The sequence below is a fragment of the Lutra lutra genome, chromosome 13 (assembly GCF_902655055.1).
Source record: "Lutra lutra chromosome 13, mLutLut1.2, whole genome shotgun sequence".
Taxonomy (NCBI): Eukaryota; Metazoa; Chordata; class Mammalia; order Carnivora; family Mustelidae; genus Lutra; species Lutra lutra.
The window spans coordinates 7349433-7369645 of NC_062290.1; the positions used below are offsets into that span (position 1 = coordinate 7349433).

Below are 20213 nucleotides of genomic sequence, written 5' to 3' on the forward strand. Positions count from 1 at the left end.
GTACGTTAGAAAGAGCCTTAAATTACGTCCTTGAAAGTCCAACCTAAGTAGAATGAGCTTAAGTTATAGAAGGGGCAATTTTAATTTGTCATAAAGAAGACACTCCCTAAAAGGTCATTAAGTTCTGAAGTGGCAATAGAGGGACATTTGGAAGCTCATACCCCATAAAAATCTTTATGACCCAAATGGTTAGTTACTCAACTAAATAGATATTTTAGCCTTAAAATCTCTACCAACCTGAAACTTCCTTGAATATAATTGTGTTGCTTATTGAAAACACAATGTAATATGTATATAAATATATTCTTAAACTAAAGGTGATGCTGGTAATTTATGGAGGTCTCTATTTTTTCAGAGACAAGATAAAATTGTAAGTACATTTTCAGTTTGGGATCATAGAAACAACTAAAATGCCCTTACTCTGAGAGAGAATATAAATCCCATATTATTATGTGCACTTAAAAAATATTTGATAGGAAAATATAAAGGAAGGGGCGCCTGGGTGGCTCAGTTGTTAAGTGTCTGCCTTCGGCTCAGGTCATGATCCCAGGGTCCCTGCATCGGGTGCCCTGCTCAGTGGGGGGTCTCCTTCTCCCTCTGCCCTAACCCCCTGCTTGTGTTCCCTCTCTCGCTGTATCTCTCTCTGTCAAATAAATAAAATCCTAAAAAAAAAAAAAAAAAAAGGATAGAAAAATACAAAGGAAGATAATAGTCAAGAAAGTGAGAAAAGTTCCATATCCTCTGACGAGGTGGTCTAGTGCAGATAGCCCGTGGGTTTTTGAGTTAGCCAAACCTGAGTTGGAATCATGGTTCACCCACTTAGCATTTCAATATTCTTACTAATATGAAGAGAATAACTGTTGCCTTGTAGACTGTGAAAATAGGGGTACGTGGGAAGTACACAGCCCAGCTTGGTACCAAGTAGTACTTGACAAATGATGGTTCTCTTCATTCTTCATGTTCAGTCTTACAGTTTTTCTAGGAGTTTGGGTCAGGAAAGCCAATACAACAGGGAGGTGAGGAAGGGGCAAATTGAACTTCGGTCATTGGGGAGATAGGGTTCATTCAACATACTTTTTTCCATTTACTCTTTAACTTCTCAAATTTTGCCCCCCCCCACATTAAGGAGAAACCAGTTTTGGTCCTACCTGGAGCAAAATCTTTACTATCCAGACCCACTTTTAGGAAGAAAACTGTTTAGAGTTATAAGTACGAAACCACATGTGAAGCAGAAGTTAAGTATCTTTAGATCTTAACTCCTGAAGAAACTCCTTGTTTTTGAAAGGAAGTTAATGTTTACTTAAGAGTTCAGTGTGACACATGCATTATTGTCTTGCAATTTATGGGCAGTAAACTGTCATTTTGTTTTACTTTAATTAGCGTAATTGTCTTAGGTTCCCTTCTGACCTGTGCTTACCCCTATCCTACCTCCTCCCACCCTGGTCTAACACAAGTCAGCTAAATCCCTTAGCTGGTTTGCAGGATCTTGTATCTCATTGAGTAACTAGTTAACATTTTGGAATAGTGACCAATATTAAGTGCTACCTCTGTGCCAGGCACTGGGATGAATAAGAACTTCATTGTCATGCTGTCTCTCCAAGGGAAGTAGGTACTGCAGATCCATGATCTCTTACATATGCTCCTGAAGTTCAAAGGCTCTGAAAATCACCAGTTTCCTGAAGTTTGGGTAAAGCTAATGTAGCTGCAGGGCCTGAACCGGATGAGAGAAGGCTACTTCAGGGTCTTCATTTATCCCACAAATTGAACATTCATCTGTTTAGCTGCAGAAATGTCAGTGTGTATGATTGTATGACCAAAGTTTTGCCACCCTTGATGGGGTGTTCTGTATATATGGTATTACTTTCCAAAATTAAGAAAAAATTCTGAGACATGTGACATTTCTGGCTGGGGGCTTAGAATAGGAGGCCGTGAACCTGTTTCATTATGCCGTTTTGTAGAGGAGAGGAGAATTCAGAAGATGTTGAATAAATCGCCAAGGTTCGACGGTGTGTTACGATGTTAAGTCAGTTACTCAGGTGATGCGTTGTAGAGCCAAATTTAAATGCAGCAGTCTTACTCTTAAACCATGTGCTGTTTTGCTACTCATTTGCCAAGGCAGGATTGAGCTTGGTTGACACCTGTCTTGAGTTGACATAATTGCTCATCTTTGCTAACAGAGGAAAACGTGTATCTGTATATCCATGATGGAAGATAATCCTCTTATAATTTGTATTTGGGTGTGGACTATTATGGTTTTCTACATATTTGGGGTATAGATGTGTCTCATCATAGAATTTCCCTAAGTATAATGGAGCTCAGCCACAAAGGGCTGTCTCAGGTCAAGATAGAAAACTCTCTGGTTCCTCCTTGTCACTCCTTATTATTTTATTTTATTTGTATCTCACTTAGTGTTGGAAATTGCTTGTTTTGACTGTACTCAAACACATAACTATTTAATGCCTGCTGTGTATTAGGCTAGAAGTATAACACTGAACAAGAAAATCATGGTCCCTCATTAGGGACACTGTTGCCCATGTAGATGGGATAGTTCTTGTGGGGTGCCCTATGTTACAGCACACTTTAGCATCTGCGGACCCAAATGACATTATAACCTCGCCTCCTCCCCAATCACTGTGATGACCAAAATGGCTCCAAAGGTTTCCAAAGTTCATAGGCGGAGGACAGGGTAATGGTGGGTGATATTCAGACTCTCAGCCCTGAGGATAACAGCTGCCCACTTACCCATCTACTATCCAAGTTGAATAATTGATTTTAAGCATTTGTTTTTTGTAGACTCCTAGCTTCATGCAAAGTAAACAGAACTGAGAGATCTACAAAGCAAATCACTAAACTGCTTACACTTCACAGTGGCCAAACTGTAAAGCAAGATTAGTTGTGGATAATCTTACCCATGGCTAATTGAGAATTCTCATTATACTGTGTAAATAATGAGGTTAAGTTAATAAGCAACCAAGTTAAAATACCACATGATGCTGGATTTCTTTGTCGAATCAAATCAATCCAGGTCTTTACATCTGCAAGTTATTGCTCAGACGTATAATATAGCACACTGACGTTCGGCATATTTTATGGTACTTCAACATTCCTGCCTCACTGTCTTTTTTCAGTGATCCCTTTTAAAAAAAAATATTTTTATTAACATATAATGTATTATTTGCCCCAGGGGTACAGGTCTGTGAATCATCAGGCTTACACATTTCACAGCACTCACCATAGCACACACCCTCCCCAGTGTCCATAATCCAGCCACCCTCTTCCCTCCCCTGCCCCCCGCCAGCAACCCTCAGTTTGTTTTGTGAGATTAAGAGTCTCTTATGGTTTGTCTCCTGTGACCTTTTAAAAGAAATTTCAGTAATAATTTGTGAGTGAAGACAATCCTGTGGAGGGCTTCTGATTTTTTAATTTGTCATTTGAAAGAGGAATAAATGTAAATTTTCACTCAGTATCCCTATCCATTGCTTTTAATTAGTATTTTATAGTAAAAGTAATAATGTTTGAAAGCCAACAGAACTCACGGTTATGATAGTTGAGATTATTTTAAATGGAAATTATTGTGTTATGAATTCAAAATTTATGCATGCTTAATGTCAAACATTCAGAAATCACAGAAAGGTACAGAGAGGAAAGTAAAAAAAAAAAATCAGCATTCTGTTCAACGATGACATCACATCTGCTCTTAAGATCACTGGCCTGTCTTAGGATTCATCTCCTAGTGCCTTGTTTCTCACTCTGAACTTCTGCTCACACATGTGCACATCCTCTCCCTTCAACTACAAAAATATGTGCACTTCCTCTTAGAAACTGGATCATACAATTTGTGTTTTGTTTTGTTTTTTTTTAACTTGGACACTCATTGACATTTTTTTCATAGTATATGAAAAGACGGTTTTAGTGCCATTGTATGAATGTGTTTAAACAATTCTCTAGCTAGCATTTAGGTGGTATCCTAGAGTTCAGTGTTACAATTAATTATTGTGTATACCTCTTTGTTCAACATTCAATTTCCTTTTATATATGAGTTGTTAGGAGTAGAATTACTGGGTAGAAGGCTGGGTATATCTTGCATGTTTTTTTGAACTACCAGATTGCTGTCTAGAAAGCTCATGCCATTTTATACTGTCAAGAATAGTGTTTTTGGTTTTTAAGAATAGGGATTTATTTATTTACTTATTAGAGAGAGAGAGAGAGTGCATGTGTATTGAGTGTGAGGGTGTGCACAGGGAAGGGGAGGGGCAGAGGGAGAGAGAGGAAGAGAATTCTAAGCAGACTCCACACTGAGCATGGAGCCTGACCTCCCACCCTGAGGGGGTTGGGGGCTCGATCTTCCAACTCTGTGATAATGACCAGAGCCAAAATCAAGAGTGAGATGCTTAACGGACTGAGCCACCCAGGTCCCCCAAGAATAGTGTTTTAATGTTTTTGTTTCTTTGCATGCTTTCTTACACTGGGTATGATTAATCTTTGTAATTTTTTTTTTGTTGTTTTGTTTTTTTGCCAATCCTATAGTTTTAAAAAAAGTCTCACTTGGATTTGTGTTCCTTTGATTATTAATGGCAAAACTTTTGAAAAGTATATTTACTAGTCATTTGCATTTTTTCTGTTCATTTCCATTTGTATTGTTAACCCATTTTCCTGTTGGTCATTGTCTTTTCTTTTTTTAAATTTCAAGATCTCTTCATAGTATAAGGATATAGGTTTTTTTTTTTTTTTTTAAAGATTTTATTTATTCATTTGACAGACAGAGATCACAAGTAGGCAGAGAGGCAGGCAGAGAGAGATGAAGGGAAGCAGGCTCCCTGCTGAGCAGAGAGCCCGACGCGGGACTCGATCCCAGGACCCTGAGATCATGACCTGAGCCGAAGGCAGCGGCTTAACCCACTGAGCCACCCAGGCGCCCCAGGATATAGGTTTTTATTTGTCATTCATACTGTCCGTATTTTCCCATTTAAAAACATTTGCTATTTTGAGGGGTTTGTTTTAGGGACGTTTTAGCTTGTATATGTATCACTTTTTTTTTTTTTCATTTGGTACTCCCACATTATAACCCATAATGTCTCAGTATAGATGGATTAAAGATTAGATGTTTAAAAAAAAGGAAGGTGCTTTTCCAGATGGGAAACCATTGTGCAGATGAGGAAGGTGATAGATTGCTCATGTTAATTAGATAAGTTTGCTGTGATTACAGTTTCGGTAGCCATATATAAAAATAGAGATTGTGAGAGGGAGATACTTTGATATAGTTGGAAGACTCACTTTAAAGTCAGATAGCCCGACTTTGTTTTTAATTTGACAAGTATCTGTTATGAGCTTATCATACCTTAAACGTTCATAATGGATTTCCTGCATACTGGTTGTGTGACCCTGAGTAAGTCACTCAAAGTATTGAACTTCTGGACTCATTTTATTTATTTGTAAAAAGAGGGATGATACCTACCTTGTTGAATTATTGTAAGGGTTAGTTATGGTTTACCTAGCAACACCTGACATATAATTAGGCAACACTAAACCATAGTCAGTATTAATGTCATTATTTTTCATAGTAAGACAATACAGTGTAATAGCAGCCCACTATGATGTATACTATCATTGCTGTGGTAGTAATTTAGCATATGGGATAATTAACTATGATTATTATGATTTTACTAATAGGATGGAGCCTAGCTAGGTTGACTATACTTAGGATCCTATCAGATAAATAATATACTTGCTTCATTTCTTGTCTTACTTGTCCTGTACGGTCTTACTATAGGATAGGCAGGGCTCATAAAATTTTTCATTTTATAATTGAGGAGCTGAGGCTTTGAGAGAATGATTGAGTTGTCCTAGGTCATGTGGCTTGTAAGTGATTAATTAGGTTTATATTTTCCTTCTATCCATAATTAAAAATCTTAGTGAACCCAGACTGACCCTCAGTGTGGGAAGGAACAGAAAATGGACTCTGCCTGTAAATGCCCTGTTTACCTTCAGCTTAGCCATTTTGTGGTTTCTTGTGGTTGCTCCTCTTGCCGTCATCTGGACGTTGGCCTTAATGTGTTAGGTGTCAAGTGCATTGACGGCAGTTAGCAGTGAACCACACCTCTGGGCATTCACATGCTTGCAAAGTCCCTCCCTTTTCAGTCTGCACTGAACCTGTAGCTTACTTTAACCAGCAGAATATGACAGAATTAAAGCTTTTCCGGGTCTGGATACAAGCCTTAAGAAGGCCATGGAGCTTTTGTGTTTGGGTTTTTGGGACACCTGACCCATCATGTGAGATACCTAGATACCTACCGTCTTAGACTATGTGGAAAAGAGGCTATGTGAAGAGAGAGAGGCCCAGAGATGACACGGAGAGAAGAGAGAAGCCCAGTCTTCTAGCTGAGCCCCGTTCCTACCTGCTGGCTGGAAGCATTCCTGTGACTCTCCACCAGCAGGATGAGCAGAAGAACTGCCTAGCTGAGCCCAGCCCTAACTGCAGAATTATGAGCAGATAAAGTGGCTGTTTTTTTGAGCAGTAGGTTTTGGGGTGGTTTCAGCAATAAGAAAAACAAAAGAAGGGGCACCCAGCTGGCTCTGTCAGTAGGGCGGGTGACTCTTTGACCTTGGGGTTGCAAGTTTGAGCCCCACGTCGGGTGTAGAGATTACTTAAACATAAAATCTTAAAGAAAAGCAAAAGAATTACAAGAATGTTCTTGAAAATAACAATTGTGATGGTTTTGGACTTCCCCTGGCTTGCCAATAGCAGGCAGTGTTAGAGATAATAGTGATAAATAACTTCCTTTCCAGAAGCTCCTCTTACTTTGTCTTAATGACATGGGTCTGGCTGATAGTGGGTGATTCTCAGGTGAACCTGATTTCTGTGTGCTGAGTTCCTCCAGAGAAATCTCAGGAGATAAGGGTGCTTCCTGTGTTCAGGTGTCTGAGTCCTCTTTGCTATTACCTGTCCTACTCCCACTGTCTGTGGTGCTCTTGATCCTTGTCGGAACTGAATTGGGTTTGGCCTAGGTCAGCCAAGCAAGACAAGATGGAATAGCCTTTCTGCCTCCCTTGAACTTGTTCCTTTTCTCCAAAAAAGACTCAGGAGGCCTTTTGGGGCCGAGAGGGGCTAAGGCCAGTAGCCACCTTAATTTTGATCCTGCACACACTACTTACCTGGAGAGATGTCCTACAGGGAGGTGCCGCTCCTGCGTGTATGGTTTCCTCTTGCACGTCAGTCTGAGTGACTGCAGGCTATCATTTTTTTTAACCCCCCCCTTTTTTTTTTGGTTAAAATGCTTTTTTATCTTATGTGAAAATAGGTGTAAAATAATGCAGAGCCTGATTGGCTTCCGGATTGGTGGAGTAAGGGCCTCCAAGCCCTTGCTGTCCCCCAACAACAGCAAAAATATGGGTACAACCCCTAAAGTCAACTATTTCAGAATTCTGCCAGTTAACTAAAGCCAGCGAATGAACTGAAAATCATCTGCCCGAGAGAAAAAAGTATGGAAACCTGGAAGACAGTGGGATCTGTGATGTCTTAGCTCGTGTTTGCTTCCGTCCCTCCTCCTTGCCCATCCGACAGAGATCCGACCACTTCTGGAGACCCATTGGAAGGGCCATCTCCAGAGCACAGTTACTATTTTGTCCAAACTTGAGGCTCCCTGGGAAAACTGTATTCTCAGAGAGTGGTTGGCTATTTGATTTGACTCAGAGCTCCGCTGAGTTGGGGGAAGGAAAAGACCCCAGGGCTTTGCTGAAACCACAGCGAGTGTTGGCAATGTCTCCACCGCCTGAGGCTTTTATTCCGTTGAGGCAAAGCAGAGCCTGGCTGGGGATTCCAAAGGAAATCCTGGAGGATTAGCCAACCGTATGAAACTCTGAAAAAACGCCACCGTGTTCCTGGATCTCTGAAAGGTTGCGCTTTGTGCAAGGCTGTGCACGTTTCTAGGAAAGACCTGGGACAGTGGAGGGTCCTCTCTGATCTTGGGGCTCTGGGGAAGCAGCAAGTGGAAGCTAGGACTGTCTTATCTGGTGTATAGTCAGAAGGTGTGACTTCTCCCAAGGATATCTTTGGCAAAGGGCAGAAGACATTCAGGCAAGGCATTTAAGGCAGTCTTCTGACTAACTAGTGGCTGACCATTAAATTATAATACAGATATAGGTGTGACTCCTAGGAAGATAGGATTAAAAATTAAAAAAAAAAAAGAACTTAAAAAATCTAGCCAAAAACTCCTGGCCACACACACCTTAGGGGGTATAGAATCTGCAGAATTAGTTCATTAAAAAGCTAAACTAGCAGCACTGTAAAGAATAAGAACAACAAAACCAGTGATTAAAAAAAAAAATCTGGGCAGGGAACATGTAGGTGGCTCAGTTGGTTAAGCGTCTGCCTTTGGCTCAGGTCATGATCCTGAGGTCCTGGGATCGAGCTCCGCATGGAGCTCCCTGCTCAGCAGGAGCCTGCCTCTCCCTCTGCCCCTCCTCCATGCTTGTGCTCTCTTTTCTTTCTGTCAAGTAAATAAAATCTTAAAAAAAAAAAAATCTTGGCAGAGCAGCATGGAGGATTCTGGTACCAGAGTTGTTAAAATATCTGAAATGTCCAGTTTTTCATAAAAAATTATGAGGCATTTAAGAAATGGGAAAGTGTTCCATATACACAAGAAGAAAAAAAAAAAAACCCAGCCATTAGAAAAAAGTCCCTTTGGAGCCCAAATATGGACTTCAGAGACACATACTTTCAGCTATTATAAATATGTTGAAAGAACTAAATGAAACCATGTCTGAAGAATTAGAGGAATGTATGAGAATGGTATCTTGCCAAAAAGACTATCAGTAAACCTAGAAATTACTTAAACAGAACCATATAGAAATTCTGGAGTTTAAAAGTATGATAACGGAAATCAAAAATTCCCTAGAGAAGTTCAAGAGCAGATATGAGTTGGCAGAAGACTTAGTCACCTTAAAGGTAGCTCAATAAAGATTATCTAGTGTGGGGAGTAGAATGGGAATAAAAATAAACAGAGCTCCAGGAGACCTGTGGGTCCCCGTCAAGGGTACCAACGTATGCATACTGGGAGGCCCAGAAGGAGGAGAACAAAAGAAAGAGGCAGGAAGAATATATAAAGAAATAATGTCAGAAAACTTTCCAAACTTGCTGAAAAATAATAATCTGCACATTAAAGAAATTCCATAGACTCCAAACCCAAAGTGATCCACACTTAGATGCATCATAGTCCCATTTACAAAAGTGGAGGACAGAGAAATCTTGAAAGCACCAACAGAAAAGTAAGTTGGCATGAAAGGGGGATCCTCAGTAAGATGAGTGGCTGACTTCTTATCAGAAACCATGGAGGCTAGAAGACATTTTCAAAGTGCTGAAAGAAAAAAGACTCTCAATTAGGAATTCTGTATCCAGTTAAATTCTCTTTGAAAGGTGGTGGGAGAAGAATGAAGACATTAAACCAAACCAGCCACCACCAACAACAAAAACAACAAATCGAATCAAACAAAACAACAACCTGAAGAATTTCTAGTGTTGGCAGACCTGCCCGACAAGAAATATCAAGGGAAGTTCTGCTTCAGGTTGAGATGAAAGAACAGGCAGTAAACTAGAAAGGACTAGACAGTAAACTGTCATCCACGTGAAGAAGTAAGGAGCACGGATGAAGGTAACTACATAGTTACTACAAAAGACATACATAGGAAAGTACACAAATGCGTTTGTCTTTATAATTTTTTTCTCCTGTTTTAAAAGATAACTGCATACGGCAATAATAGTAAAACTATGCCGATGGGCTTATGATGTATAAAGAGGTAGTTTGCTTGGCAATAATAATAAAAAGGAAGGGAAAAAATGGATGTCAGAGGAAAGTTTTTAATTATTACTGAAATGAAGTTAGTGTTAATCCAGATCAGAATGTTTTAAGTTAAAATGATCCTTGTTTAAAAAAAAAAAAAAAATCCTTGTATTTTCCAGGGCAACCACCAAGAAAATAACTCAAAAAGGGTAGTGAAAGAAAGGACAAGGGAATGCAACAGGCACCCCAGAAAATATTTGTTTAACACCAAAGTAGGCAGGAATTGAGAGATCAATTTCCTGAGCTCCAATATACTCTTGTAGAATAGAAGTTATGAAGTAACGTCCATGTTAAATAATCGTCTAATTTTTAAGGAAATGTTACCAACGGAGTGTTTCCATTCATGGATCCTTTCATGGGGCTTGATTTTGTGATACCACCAGACACTTACCAATAGATTTTTAAAATATGGTATAAGGAAAATGCACCAAAGTGAAGTCAGTGTGATTCTATTAACCCTTGGTTCTGCAGCTGTAGCTTTGTTTCCCTGGAGATGAAACAGTAGCCTATGCTAATGAGAGATACCCTTTATTTTGTTACTGAAAGCTTGGGTATGGAAAATTGAGTCCTTTTCCTTCCTCTAAATGCAGAAAAGAAAAGATGAGCAAAGCGCTCTGGAGAGCAGAGTAGATGCTGGGAAAAATGCATCTGGAGATAAATGCACATAGGGAAGTGCTGTTGAATGGAGAAATGTTCTGGGCAGAATATTTCAGAAGCCTTGAGAGGTATTTCTATCTGCATTTTCTGTTTGTTTGTTGATGCTGTTCTCCATGGGTGCTCAGTTCCGTGGAGATCCAATGTCATCACAAGAATTGTTCGTTGCAGTGTAGAGCTACCACAGTGATAATATATTACGTATGCTTCAGAAAATAAAACCGATATTTAGCTTTATGATATGAAGACAGTTTAATATATCAAACAATACTTGTAATTTCCTTATTATAGGAGAAGTGATGAAATTGTATTTTCTTACTGCTGATTTAAACAATCATTTAAAAATGAAATTCTCAATCTGTTCTCAGTCCCAGCACAGTTGAAGAATATAGCACAGTTGCATCTGTAGTGATGGCTCACTCAACTGGGAACATCTCTCTGGGTGAGAATAAGTAATATTTTTAAAGGCCTCCAAGTAATTCCGATGTGGCATACCTCTTTTCCATTACAAATAACACATTTAAGTCATAGATCCCTCGAATCTTACAGAAACTAGTGTTATTAAGAGATTACAATGATTAAAATGGAATCTGCTCTTGTGAGACTCTCTTGTTCTCTTAAGCAAGTTATAGTGAATATTTCAAGTACTTTTTTTCTTAGTACCTTTTTGGAGACATTTTTATTCCTAGTTTTTAAAAATCATAGTAACTTTTTAAGTGTGCAGTTCATTAGTGTTAACTATATGCCCATTGTTGTACAATGGACCGCTATAATTTTTCATCTTATAAAACTGAAACTTTAGGCCCACTGAAGAGTACCTCCCCTCCTTCTGAGTACCTTCCCCTCACTTCTGATACCACCATTTTACTTTGTTTCTTTGAGTCTGACAACTTGAGATATCTCATTTAAGTGGAATCATACAGTGTTTGTTTGTTTGTTTGTTTGGTGACTGTCTTGTTTCACTTAGCATAATGTCCTCAGGGTTTATCCATGTTGTAGCATTTGACAGGATTTTTTTTCTTTTTTAAGACTGTATAGTGTTTCATTGTATGTGTATCCCGCATTTTCTTTATCCATTCTTCCACTGATGGGCATTTAGGTTGCCTGACCTTTTGGCTATCATGAATAATGCTGCGATTACACAGAGTCGCAAGTATCTCTTTGAGATCCTGTTTCCAGCTTTCTTGGATCTATATCCAGAAGTGGGATTGCTTGATCGTATATATGCTAAGTCTGTTTTTAATTTTTTGAGGAACCTCCCTTTTGTTTTTCATGGTGGCTACACTAGTTTACATTCCTACAGTGTACAAGCATTTCAGTTTCTCCATATCCTAGCTAACACTTGTTATTTTCTGTTTTTGTATTTTTTCTTTTCTTTTCTTTTCTCTTTTCCCTCCCTCCTTCCTTCCCTCCCTCCCGCCCTTCCTTCCTCTTTAACAGTGGCTATTCTAGTCATTCCTAGGTCCTTACTGCTGGTCCTCTTTACTTCTGGAATTCATATGATACCACATGAACATATTACTACCTTATAAGACAAACTTAAGGGCGCCTGGGTGGCTCAGTGGGTTAAGCCGCTGCCTTCGGCTCAGGTCATGATCTCAGAGTCCTGGGATCGAGTCCCACATCGGGTTCTCTGCTCGGCAGAGATCCTGCTTCCCTCTCTCTCTCTCTCTGCCTACCTCTCCATCTACTTGTGATCTCTCTCTGTCAAATAAATAAAATCTTTAAAAAAAAAAAAAAAGACAAACTTAAGCTGCTATTTTTTTTTTTCTAATTTCTAAGAAGATAGACTTGCTTTAAAGGCAAGTTTAGGGACTACTGTCACTGGACTGGCTCCGCTCTTGTTTCCGAGAAGTCCGTAAGTGTTCCATGTGTAGACGCATGACCTTGATGTGTAACTAATGTGCTTCTTCGACTCTGTCTGAACATTGGTTGTCTCCATTTCACTTGCCCTGCTGCATCTGCTTGTGAATCTTTCTGTCATCCATTCTCCACAGATTTCTTGCCCAAGTGGAGTTGTATTGCCAAAAGCTTTGCTTCAGTGCTGGTAGACCAGCTACCTTCCAGGGCCCTATATTTGATGATCCTGTCTAGACAATTAATAGTAAGTACAGATTATAGATGATGTCTGTGGTAATGTTCAAGGTAACAGTTATTAATGCTTTAGTCCATCTAGTCTTCACAGTTGCGTAAGTGTGAGCATTTTATGTTTCACAGACATTTACATTGATTGGGTCCCCAGTGTTGTTTCTAACCTGCCTTTGATTCTGCCAAAGATTATACTGTGTTGTTGTAAGATTGGGGGAAAACACACTGAATTGGGGGGCAGGTCTGTATTCAAGTCTTGACATAGTCACTTGACCGAATTACACCTTCGGATAGGTTTCTTTTCTTCTCTGAGTCAGAAGTCCTATCTGGAAATTGGATTGTTTTACTTAACCTTTTATTTTAAAGGTGTTAATATTAAAAATAAAACCACCAGTTATTTTACTAGTGAAAATGGGTTTATTCAGGAATAGCAGAGACTTGCAGTCTAGGAGGTACAAGATATGGTAAAACCATTGGCAAGTCCGGGAAACAAAGGGGAGATATGTTCTTTTATGGAGGAAAGGGTCAATTTGGAGGGCTCTAATCAACAAAAAGCCCTTTGCAGTAAACTGGGAGTTGGAGGTATGGTGGCTTCTCATTGGCTGGGTTGTGAATGTCTCTCGTTGGCTCCACTGTTGCCAGGAAAGGAAGAAGCCTTCCTCCTTCTGGAATAGGAAAGTAGTGTGCCTGCAAGGTTATGGTCTCTTCCTACTGAATTTGCAACTGAAGAGGAGGGGTAGGGCCTGAGAGCTGCCCCTGCTGACTCCCAACTCCATTCTAAATGAGGTTTCCTTTTATTAATGTTCACAAAGGATTCATTGATATTTTGAGCTTGTGATTTTAGGAAGTCTTCACCAAGGAGGCTATCCTGTTAGAATTTCCCCTCTTACAGTGAAGGTGAAAGCATTTTCATACTCCTGTGGTACTTAAATGACCCATAGCTGACAGATGTCTTCTCAGTTTTTCAGTTTGCCCATTGATTGAAAATGTCATTTAAAACAGTAGGTTTGGGGTGCCTGGGTGGCTCAGTGGGTTAAGCCGCTGCCTTCAGCTCAGGTCATGATCCCAGGTCCTGGGTTCGAGCCCCACATCGGGCTTTCTGCTCAGCAGAGAGCCTGCTTCCTCCTCTCTCTCTGTCTGCCTCTCTGCCTACTTGTGATTTCTCTCTGTCAAATAAATAAATAAAATCTTAAAAACAAAACAAAACAAAACAAAAACAGTAGGTTCTAAAAAAAAAAAGAGAGAGATGCATACATCTCATTAACATTTCTGTTTTAACTTAAAACTTATAAACTGTCCTTTGATTAGGACCAAGCCTTTCCCTGTAGCCTAGGTTTGCTGATTGGAACAAGTCTTTCATTAATCAGCGTTCATAACAAATCCTTTCCAGTTTACATGTTGTTACTTTCATGCTTTAAATTTCAGAGAACTGAAAAGCAGTGGTTCTCACTGTGGTTCCCAGACCAGCAGCATCACATGGGAATTTCTTAGCCTGCAGATTCCTTGGTCACTCTATACCTATGGAAAAAGAAACTAAGGGAGTGGTGCTAAGTCATCTCTTTTCACAAGGCCTCCACACTAAAGTTTGAGAACCACCATTCTATATTTCAGATTTCCCCCATTTTTCTGTTTCTTTTACCAATTTTAACAGCAGTGTTTGTAGGGACTTGCATTTAAGTTTTTCCTAAGCTTCTGATTTCGTTTTTGAGGATAGAATCCTGTTCATTTTTACTCTCATAGCTGATCTAATATTTAATTAGATTATCTAATTACACTAACAATAAAACTTCCCTAATGAGGTTTTGGAACAAATACTACTGGTGTTAGGAGTGCGCACAGCTCAACTCTCGGGAGCAGAACTATGGGGGCACTCGGGAGAGTAGTGGGTAGGCTGTGAGTTTTCAGCATGTCCCGCGCATCTTCACCGTCACTGGAGAGGAAGTGGAGAGCGTGGTTTCATTCAGCAAGTTGGGTAAATGAAGGTCGGTCAAGAGAGCTTCTCGTATATATTTTTCCATACAGGCTTATAGCTTTCTCTGTTCTGTCTATCTTTATAGCTGTTAACGCAGTGTGCTTGTTTTAGGCTTGTTGGTTTGTAAGTAGTCCTCTTTGCTAGACCGTGGAGCTTGAAATTTGTTTTGAAAACTCCATGTTTTAGGTCAATATTATGGAAAAAAAAGAGATCCTGCTCAGCAGTTCATAGGGAAGATGTGTGCCTGTTACTGTTGACACCAAATAGGAAACTGCATAGCAGCTAGTACATGAGTTGAAAACAGGCAGGTATGTTCTTTGCTAGCCTGACACATACAGCTTTTGGTCCAGCTTAGGGTACCTACTTTGATTATGGGGAAACCAGCCACATGTGGGAATAAGTCAGTTCAACACGTCATGATGGCCATTTGTACCAAAGTGCAAGGGAAGCATTTGCCCATATGGAGATACGTTAAGGGGTTGCATAATTTTATCTGGAATCCGACCTGCTGAAATGAAAACATCGGTTTTTGGTAGCATTCTGGATGGAGCTTTGATTGAGCTGCTTTTTCAAATCTATGTGTAAATCATTGGCTCATCTCAGAAAGGGGCAGGGCCCGAAAACCTGTCTACGCGGACTCTGGGTCATCTTGTTGCTGCAGTGGTTGGTCATAGTATGGCGATGAGACATCAGTAGAAGACTGCCTGATGCAAAGAAAATAACTGTTATGTAACAACATCCGGTGTCCAGTCCCACCGAAGGTGTTAGGATACGGAATTGTTGTTGGTTTGTATTCGTTGTTCAGTGACACAGCAGTCTAGTTGTTCCACCGAGAAAGTAGTAGTTGCTATAAACTTGATTTTTAAAAAGTAATGAATGTTGCTTAAATGCTTAAGGTAGGGTGAAGTCTTTGCTAGCATTAGGCTTTCAATCCACATATTTGATATGCAGAGCATAAATTACGGGTCTGCATTTAAATTCCACTTTGCTGTCCAGAGAAGCGTTTATAAAAGTAATGAAAATTGTGGTTTCATGCAAAACTGAAGAAAAATTAGAAGACACAATTACACAGAAAATAGTTATTGAATAACTTTTGAATGGTAACTGTAAGCTAATAATATATATGTTAAATTATGTTACCATTATATAACATTCCTTGATAGTGTTGTTATCTAGATTCTATGGATGGGAAAAATGGATTAAGAAACCTGATGATTTGCCCAAGGTTATTTGGTGGTTGGTGGAGCTGGGATTTGAACTGTGGTCTGTCTAAGGCTAAGGCCCAGGCTTTTAAATACTACTTTACATCTTAATATCTGGTAACTTTAATATTCCTGGCCTGATTTTAAAAACTTCTCTCTTCCTGTCAATTCTAGAGATAACATTCAATAACTTGACAACAGTGACCTTTCTAAACAAATAAAGAGTGTTACAGAACCAGATGGCCCAAGATTATATTTTATTTTTCTGACTCAAAATAAATTGCTTGCTCTAAGACTGATAAAATCCAAAAAAGACCCTCTGTGTCCTAGGACTTCATCAGGCCACATGGCCAGCCAGTGCCCTTTATCCTGAGCCAGTCACAAGTACAGAGCCTTATGTCTTTATACTCTAATTTAGATTAGGACCTAATGAAAGGGCAAGAAGCAGCTTTGCTAAACGAGATCATTCTGGCCTTCAGCAATGGCAGTGCGTTAGGGTAGAGAGATTCTGAGGATTTAAAGACAGGCATACCACACTCTTGTCTTATTAAGTGGATGTCCACCAAAAGAAAGCTGATTTCTAATTTAACAAGCTCCCAAATTAGGCTTTCTTTAAGTAGGATTTTTCTAGTAATTAGAAGTCTTAATCTTGATCATTCAAAATGTGGGTGGGGATCTTTTTGAAAATGTAAGACAAATATGTTAGGAAACGAAAATTTTATACTGGACACGTAAGTTACTGTAGCACACATAAACAGTGCCTTCACGAGCTCAGTTACACGCCATGAAGTTCAGGTTTAGACAGACCAGGTCACACAGGGTGGGCATGGAAAGGGTTTGGGGATACATTTCAAAGCGCCAACAGTAACAAGAAACTGTGGACTCGGAGTCAGGAGGCCCGTGTTTTAGTCTTGCCTTCGCCATGCTCCGTAAGGATCCTTGACCAAGTGATTTAAGTTCTCTGGGTCTGTTTTTCACCCTTGTAGAAGGAGGCCAGAATTGTATCACCTGCCTTATTTCATTACAGGGTTGTTCTGAGAACCAGATGAGGCAGCACATCACAGAGTCATGGTGACGTTCAAGTAAATGCCGTGGTTGTAGTGGCATCTGGTACATGACCGCAGCCGTCCTGACCTGTGAGCAGGACAGATCTGCATTTGGCACTGTTCTGTGATTGACCAGTTTGTTGATTTCGGGAACTATAATTTGAACAGATTTCAGAAAATTAGAAAAGATACAGCCAGAGGCTTCGTATCTGTTCCCAACAATCTTAGCAAGATAAATAACCCAAAGAATATTAGAATGTTAGTGCTAGAAGGACCCCTGAAGGTTGTCTATCTTACCCTCCTTATTTTAAGACAGAGGGCACCCTCCCAATCATATTTTTGTCATTTCTGCCATGTTTATGAGCATACAGAGTAACACTGTCACCAGCATGGTTAATTGTAAAGGGTGTCAACCGTGTCTCAATCTTGATAGATACAAATTTCTGAAAATGTAAAGCCAGAGGAAAAAGTTATGCTTGGAGGCAGTATCATGTTGTGAAAAGAGCCTGGGCTTTGGTGTCAAAAGCTGGGATGGAATCTTGATTGTGTCACTTATGAGTTTTGGGACAGTGGGAAATGTACTTACTGTTTGGTACGGTGTACCTACTTCACTCTACCTCTTCACCTACCATGCAGTCTACATCTGTACCGTAACCATTTTCACAGGTGATTCTTGGGGTCTGAGATGAGTTGCCTTTTTATATTATTTACACTAATGGTTCTTGACCTTTTCTCCCCATCTCCAACAGTGATTCCTTAAGATTGAAGGGAGAGGTTGTGGCAAACCAGAATCTTAGAGTTGTGAGTCAGGTGTAGTTAGAAAAGGCTTCCCTTTGATGCTAGTTTAGGGAGTTACATATGGAGCTGTTTTTTTTTTTTTTTTTTAAGATTTTATTTATTTATTTGACAGGCAGAGATCACAAGCAGGCAGAGAGGCAGGCAGAGGGTGGGGGCGGGGGGGCAGCTCCGTGCAGAGCAGAGAGCCCGATGCGGGGCTCGATCCCAGGACCCTGGGATCATGACCTGAGCCGAAGGCAGAGGCTTTAACCCACTGAGCCACCCAGGTGCCCCTGGAGCTGTTATTTTTAAAACTATAATTGTGTTGGGCCATTTGTCAAATTTTTGTCTTACATGATTGAGTTTCAATTTGTCTGTGTTGCTTTTGCTTATATTAGGGGTTACATGTGTTTAGAATACATTAGAAAGCTAAGTGGGCAGTTTTTTAAATGTGAGATCATGAAATATTATTAAGTATACTCTCCTGAGAAGGTCTCTTCTAAAAAAAAATAACAAAATAATATTTTATCACTGAAAACTCATTAAGAGCAAACATGATGGGTATTTACAATTCCTAATCAAGAATAATGATCTTTGTGTACTTTTAAGAGCACAATGTTAAGAGATTATTCCATAGTTTATGTACTGATGCTAATAGGTTTGCTTTTTTTGGACTTATTAAGAATATTCTTTGAATTCTTCTTTGATATCCTGGAAATATACAAGTTGATCCTTAAATCTGAAAAGTGAAAATTCAAAACCAACGACTTATTACTTCTAGATTCTTATGGGACTGGACCAGAGAAAGCTCGGTAAATAAAGAAAATAATATTCAAACCAGAAGCCCATGATTCCGTGTGAATTTTCTGTGACTTATCAGCATTTTAGCTGTGGACGTGTTTCTTTCTCTGTCTTGTTAATTAAATAAATGGACAGAATTTCTTCCTTGATCATCTGTGACATAATTTCATTGTAACCAGTAGTCTATGGGCTTTCATGAAGTTGAATTTTCTTAATATGAATTTTTACGGAGAGGCTTTACGTTTATCTAAATTTGGGCTATACTTATTAGAGAATGGGTATTGCAGTTTTTTGAGATAGTAAATTGGTTGTGAAAAGGGATACCAAAGTGTAGCTTTACATTTTTTCCACTCGTTTTTACATTGTCCCTCAGAATGTTTAGCGTTTTGTCATGAAATTATGTTTTTGTGCAAAAAAGAAAACAATCGGGCGAAAATACGAGAAATGTTTTCAGTTGTCCAAGGCTAATGTTGATTTAAATAGGTCTGGGTCTTCATGGTTGACAGCTACAGATAATTAGCTTTTTCTTCCTTAACAAAGAAAACAAATGGAGCTGCAAGACATTCATTGCCTTTTCTGTCATCGTAATAATAATGTATGTATTTAACTTCTGCAGTTCCTTAAATTGATTTAGTGCTAAGCTGCCTACATGACGTGTAACAGGAGTGACAGGTGAAAGCTACGGCACTTATTTGTGGGGCCGACCGGAGCAGTGATTGACAGCAGAGTTCCTCTCTAAAAGAACTAGCAGTGTTTGGAGCTCACGAAGGGCCAGATACATAATTCTTAAACCTGTAGAGCAGATCAGCAAATGAATTTTAAAAAGCGATTGCCTCTCGGTGTATTTGAGTGTTTACGTTCTCAGCTTTGGGTCGGGGGGTACCGACAGACAGAATTTCACCTGACTGCTGGAGAGGAGGGGATTCCGTTTAAGCATGTTAATATTTGTAATTTAAGATCGATACTTCCAAACTGGAGACCAGGTTCCAACTTGTACCCAGTAGCTGAAAATTTTCAGCTGTGACTGATTTACCTTATTGGAAGAAGCCAAGTGATACATCTATTTGAGGAGGCTTGCTTGAAAGACTGTAAATCGAGGTATCTATCCTTAAGTGAAAATATCCATTTTCACATCTCCGGAATTTCATCTCTGGAAAGGTTTTCCTGTAGGGCTTGATGATTTCCTTTGGTCAGAGTGGCTGAGTGTGATCATCTTTCAAAAGTGCTCCAAGTGCTCTGCATTTCCTTTGTTCCTGTGACCCGTGCCCAGAAGCTAGGATTGAAAAGAGTCTTGGTGACTGCTGTTGAAAAATGCTCTGTGATGAGCTCCGAATGCTTTTTTGTTTTGGTGACACCTTGTTCTGTGTCTGTGGGGTGGAAGGGAAGCCCTACGTGTCCGTGTACATTGGCAGCCTCTACTGGCCATTGCAAAGAGCAGCACTGACCTCTGTGTTTTTCACCCAAGCCTGGATCTGATTTTATTTGGGCTCACCTCTTCCTTCCTTGGTCCTAATCCTCTTTGTTATCCCTTTTTAAGGACTACTTTATCTGTTGAATATTGATTTATAGCTGTTAAAGAGCTACTAGCCCAATGTTTTGTCAATTAACTAATACCTTAGATGAATTTGTTAGAATCTTGGGAGAAGTTGAAAATGTAACCTTGCCCTGAGAAATAATTTCCATGTAAGAGGTAAGCTAGATTTCTTCTTTTAATAGATTTTAAAATACTTTCTTAGTTGCATACCTTTGGGCATTCACTTGTGATTGCCACATAACCTCGATCCCCTAAAAGCCAGCCTTGATTCAATGATAGGTTTAATTAAAGAGATACTTATTA

The 20213-nt window shown here is 39.5% G+C and overlaps 1 protein-coding gene across 8 annotated transcripts in view; it reads left to right on the top strand.

Moving 5' to 3' along the window:
* Positions 1 to 20213, top strand: part of RFX3 (regulatory factor X3) — a 290084-nt gene that overhangs the window by 40502 nt on the left and 229369 nt on the right. For 2 of the 8 annotated variants that reach the window (XM_047699478.1, XM_047699477.1), the window contains exon 2: positions 10859 to 10932. The exons of the other annotated variants lie outside the window; for them this stretch is intronic. In XM_047699478.1, coding sequence (XP_047555434.1) covers positions 10859 to 10932 — 74 coding nt within the window. The remainder of the gene's footprint in view (positions 1 to 10858; positions 10933 to 20213) is intronic. 8 annotated transcript variants of the gene reach the window in all.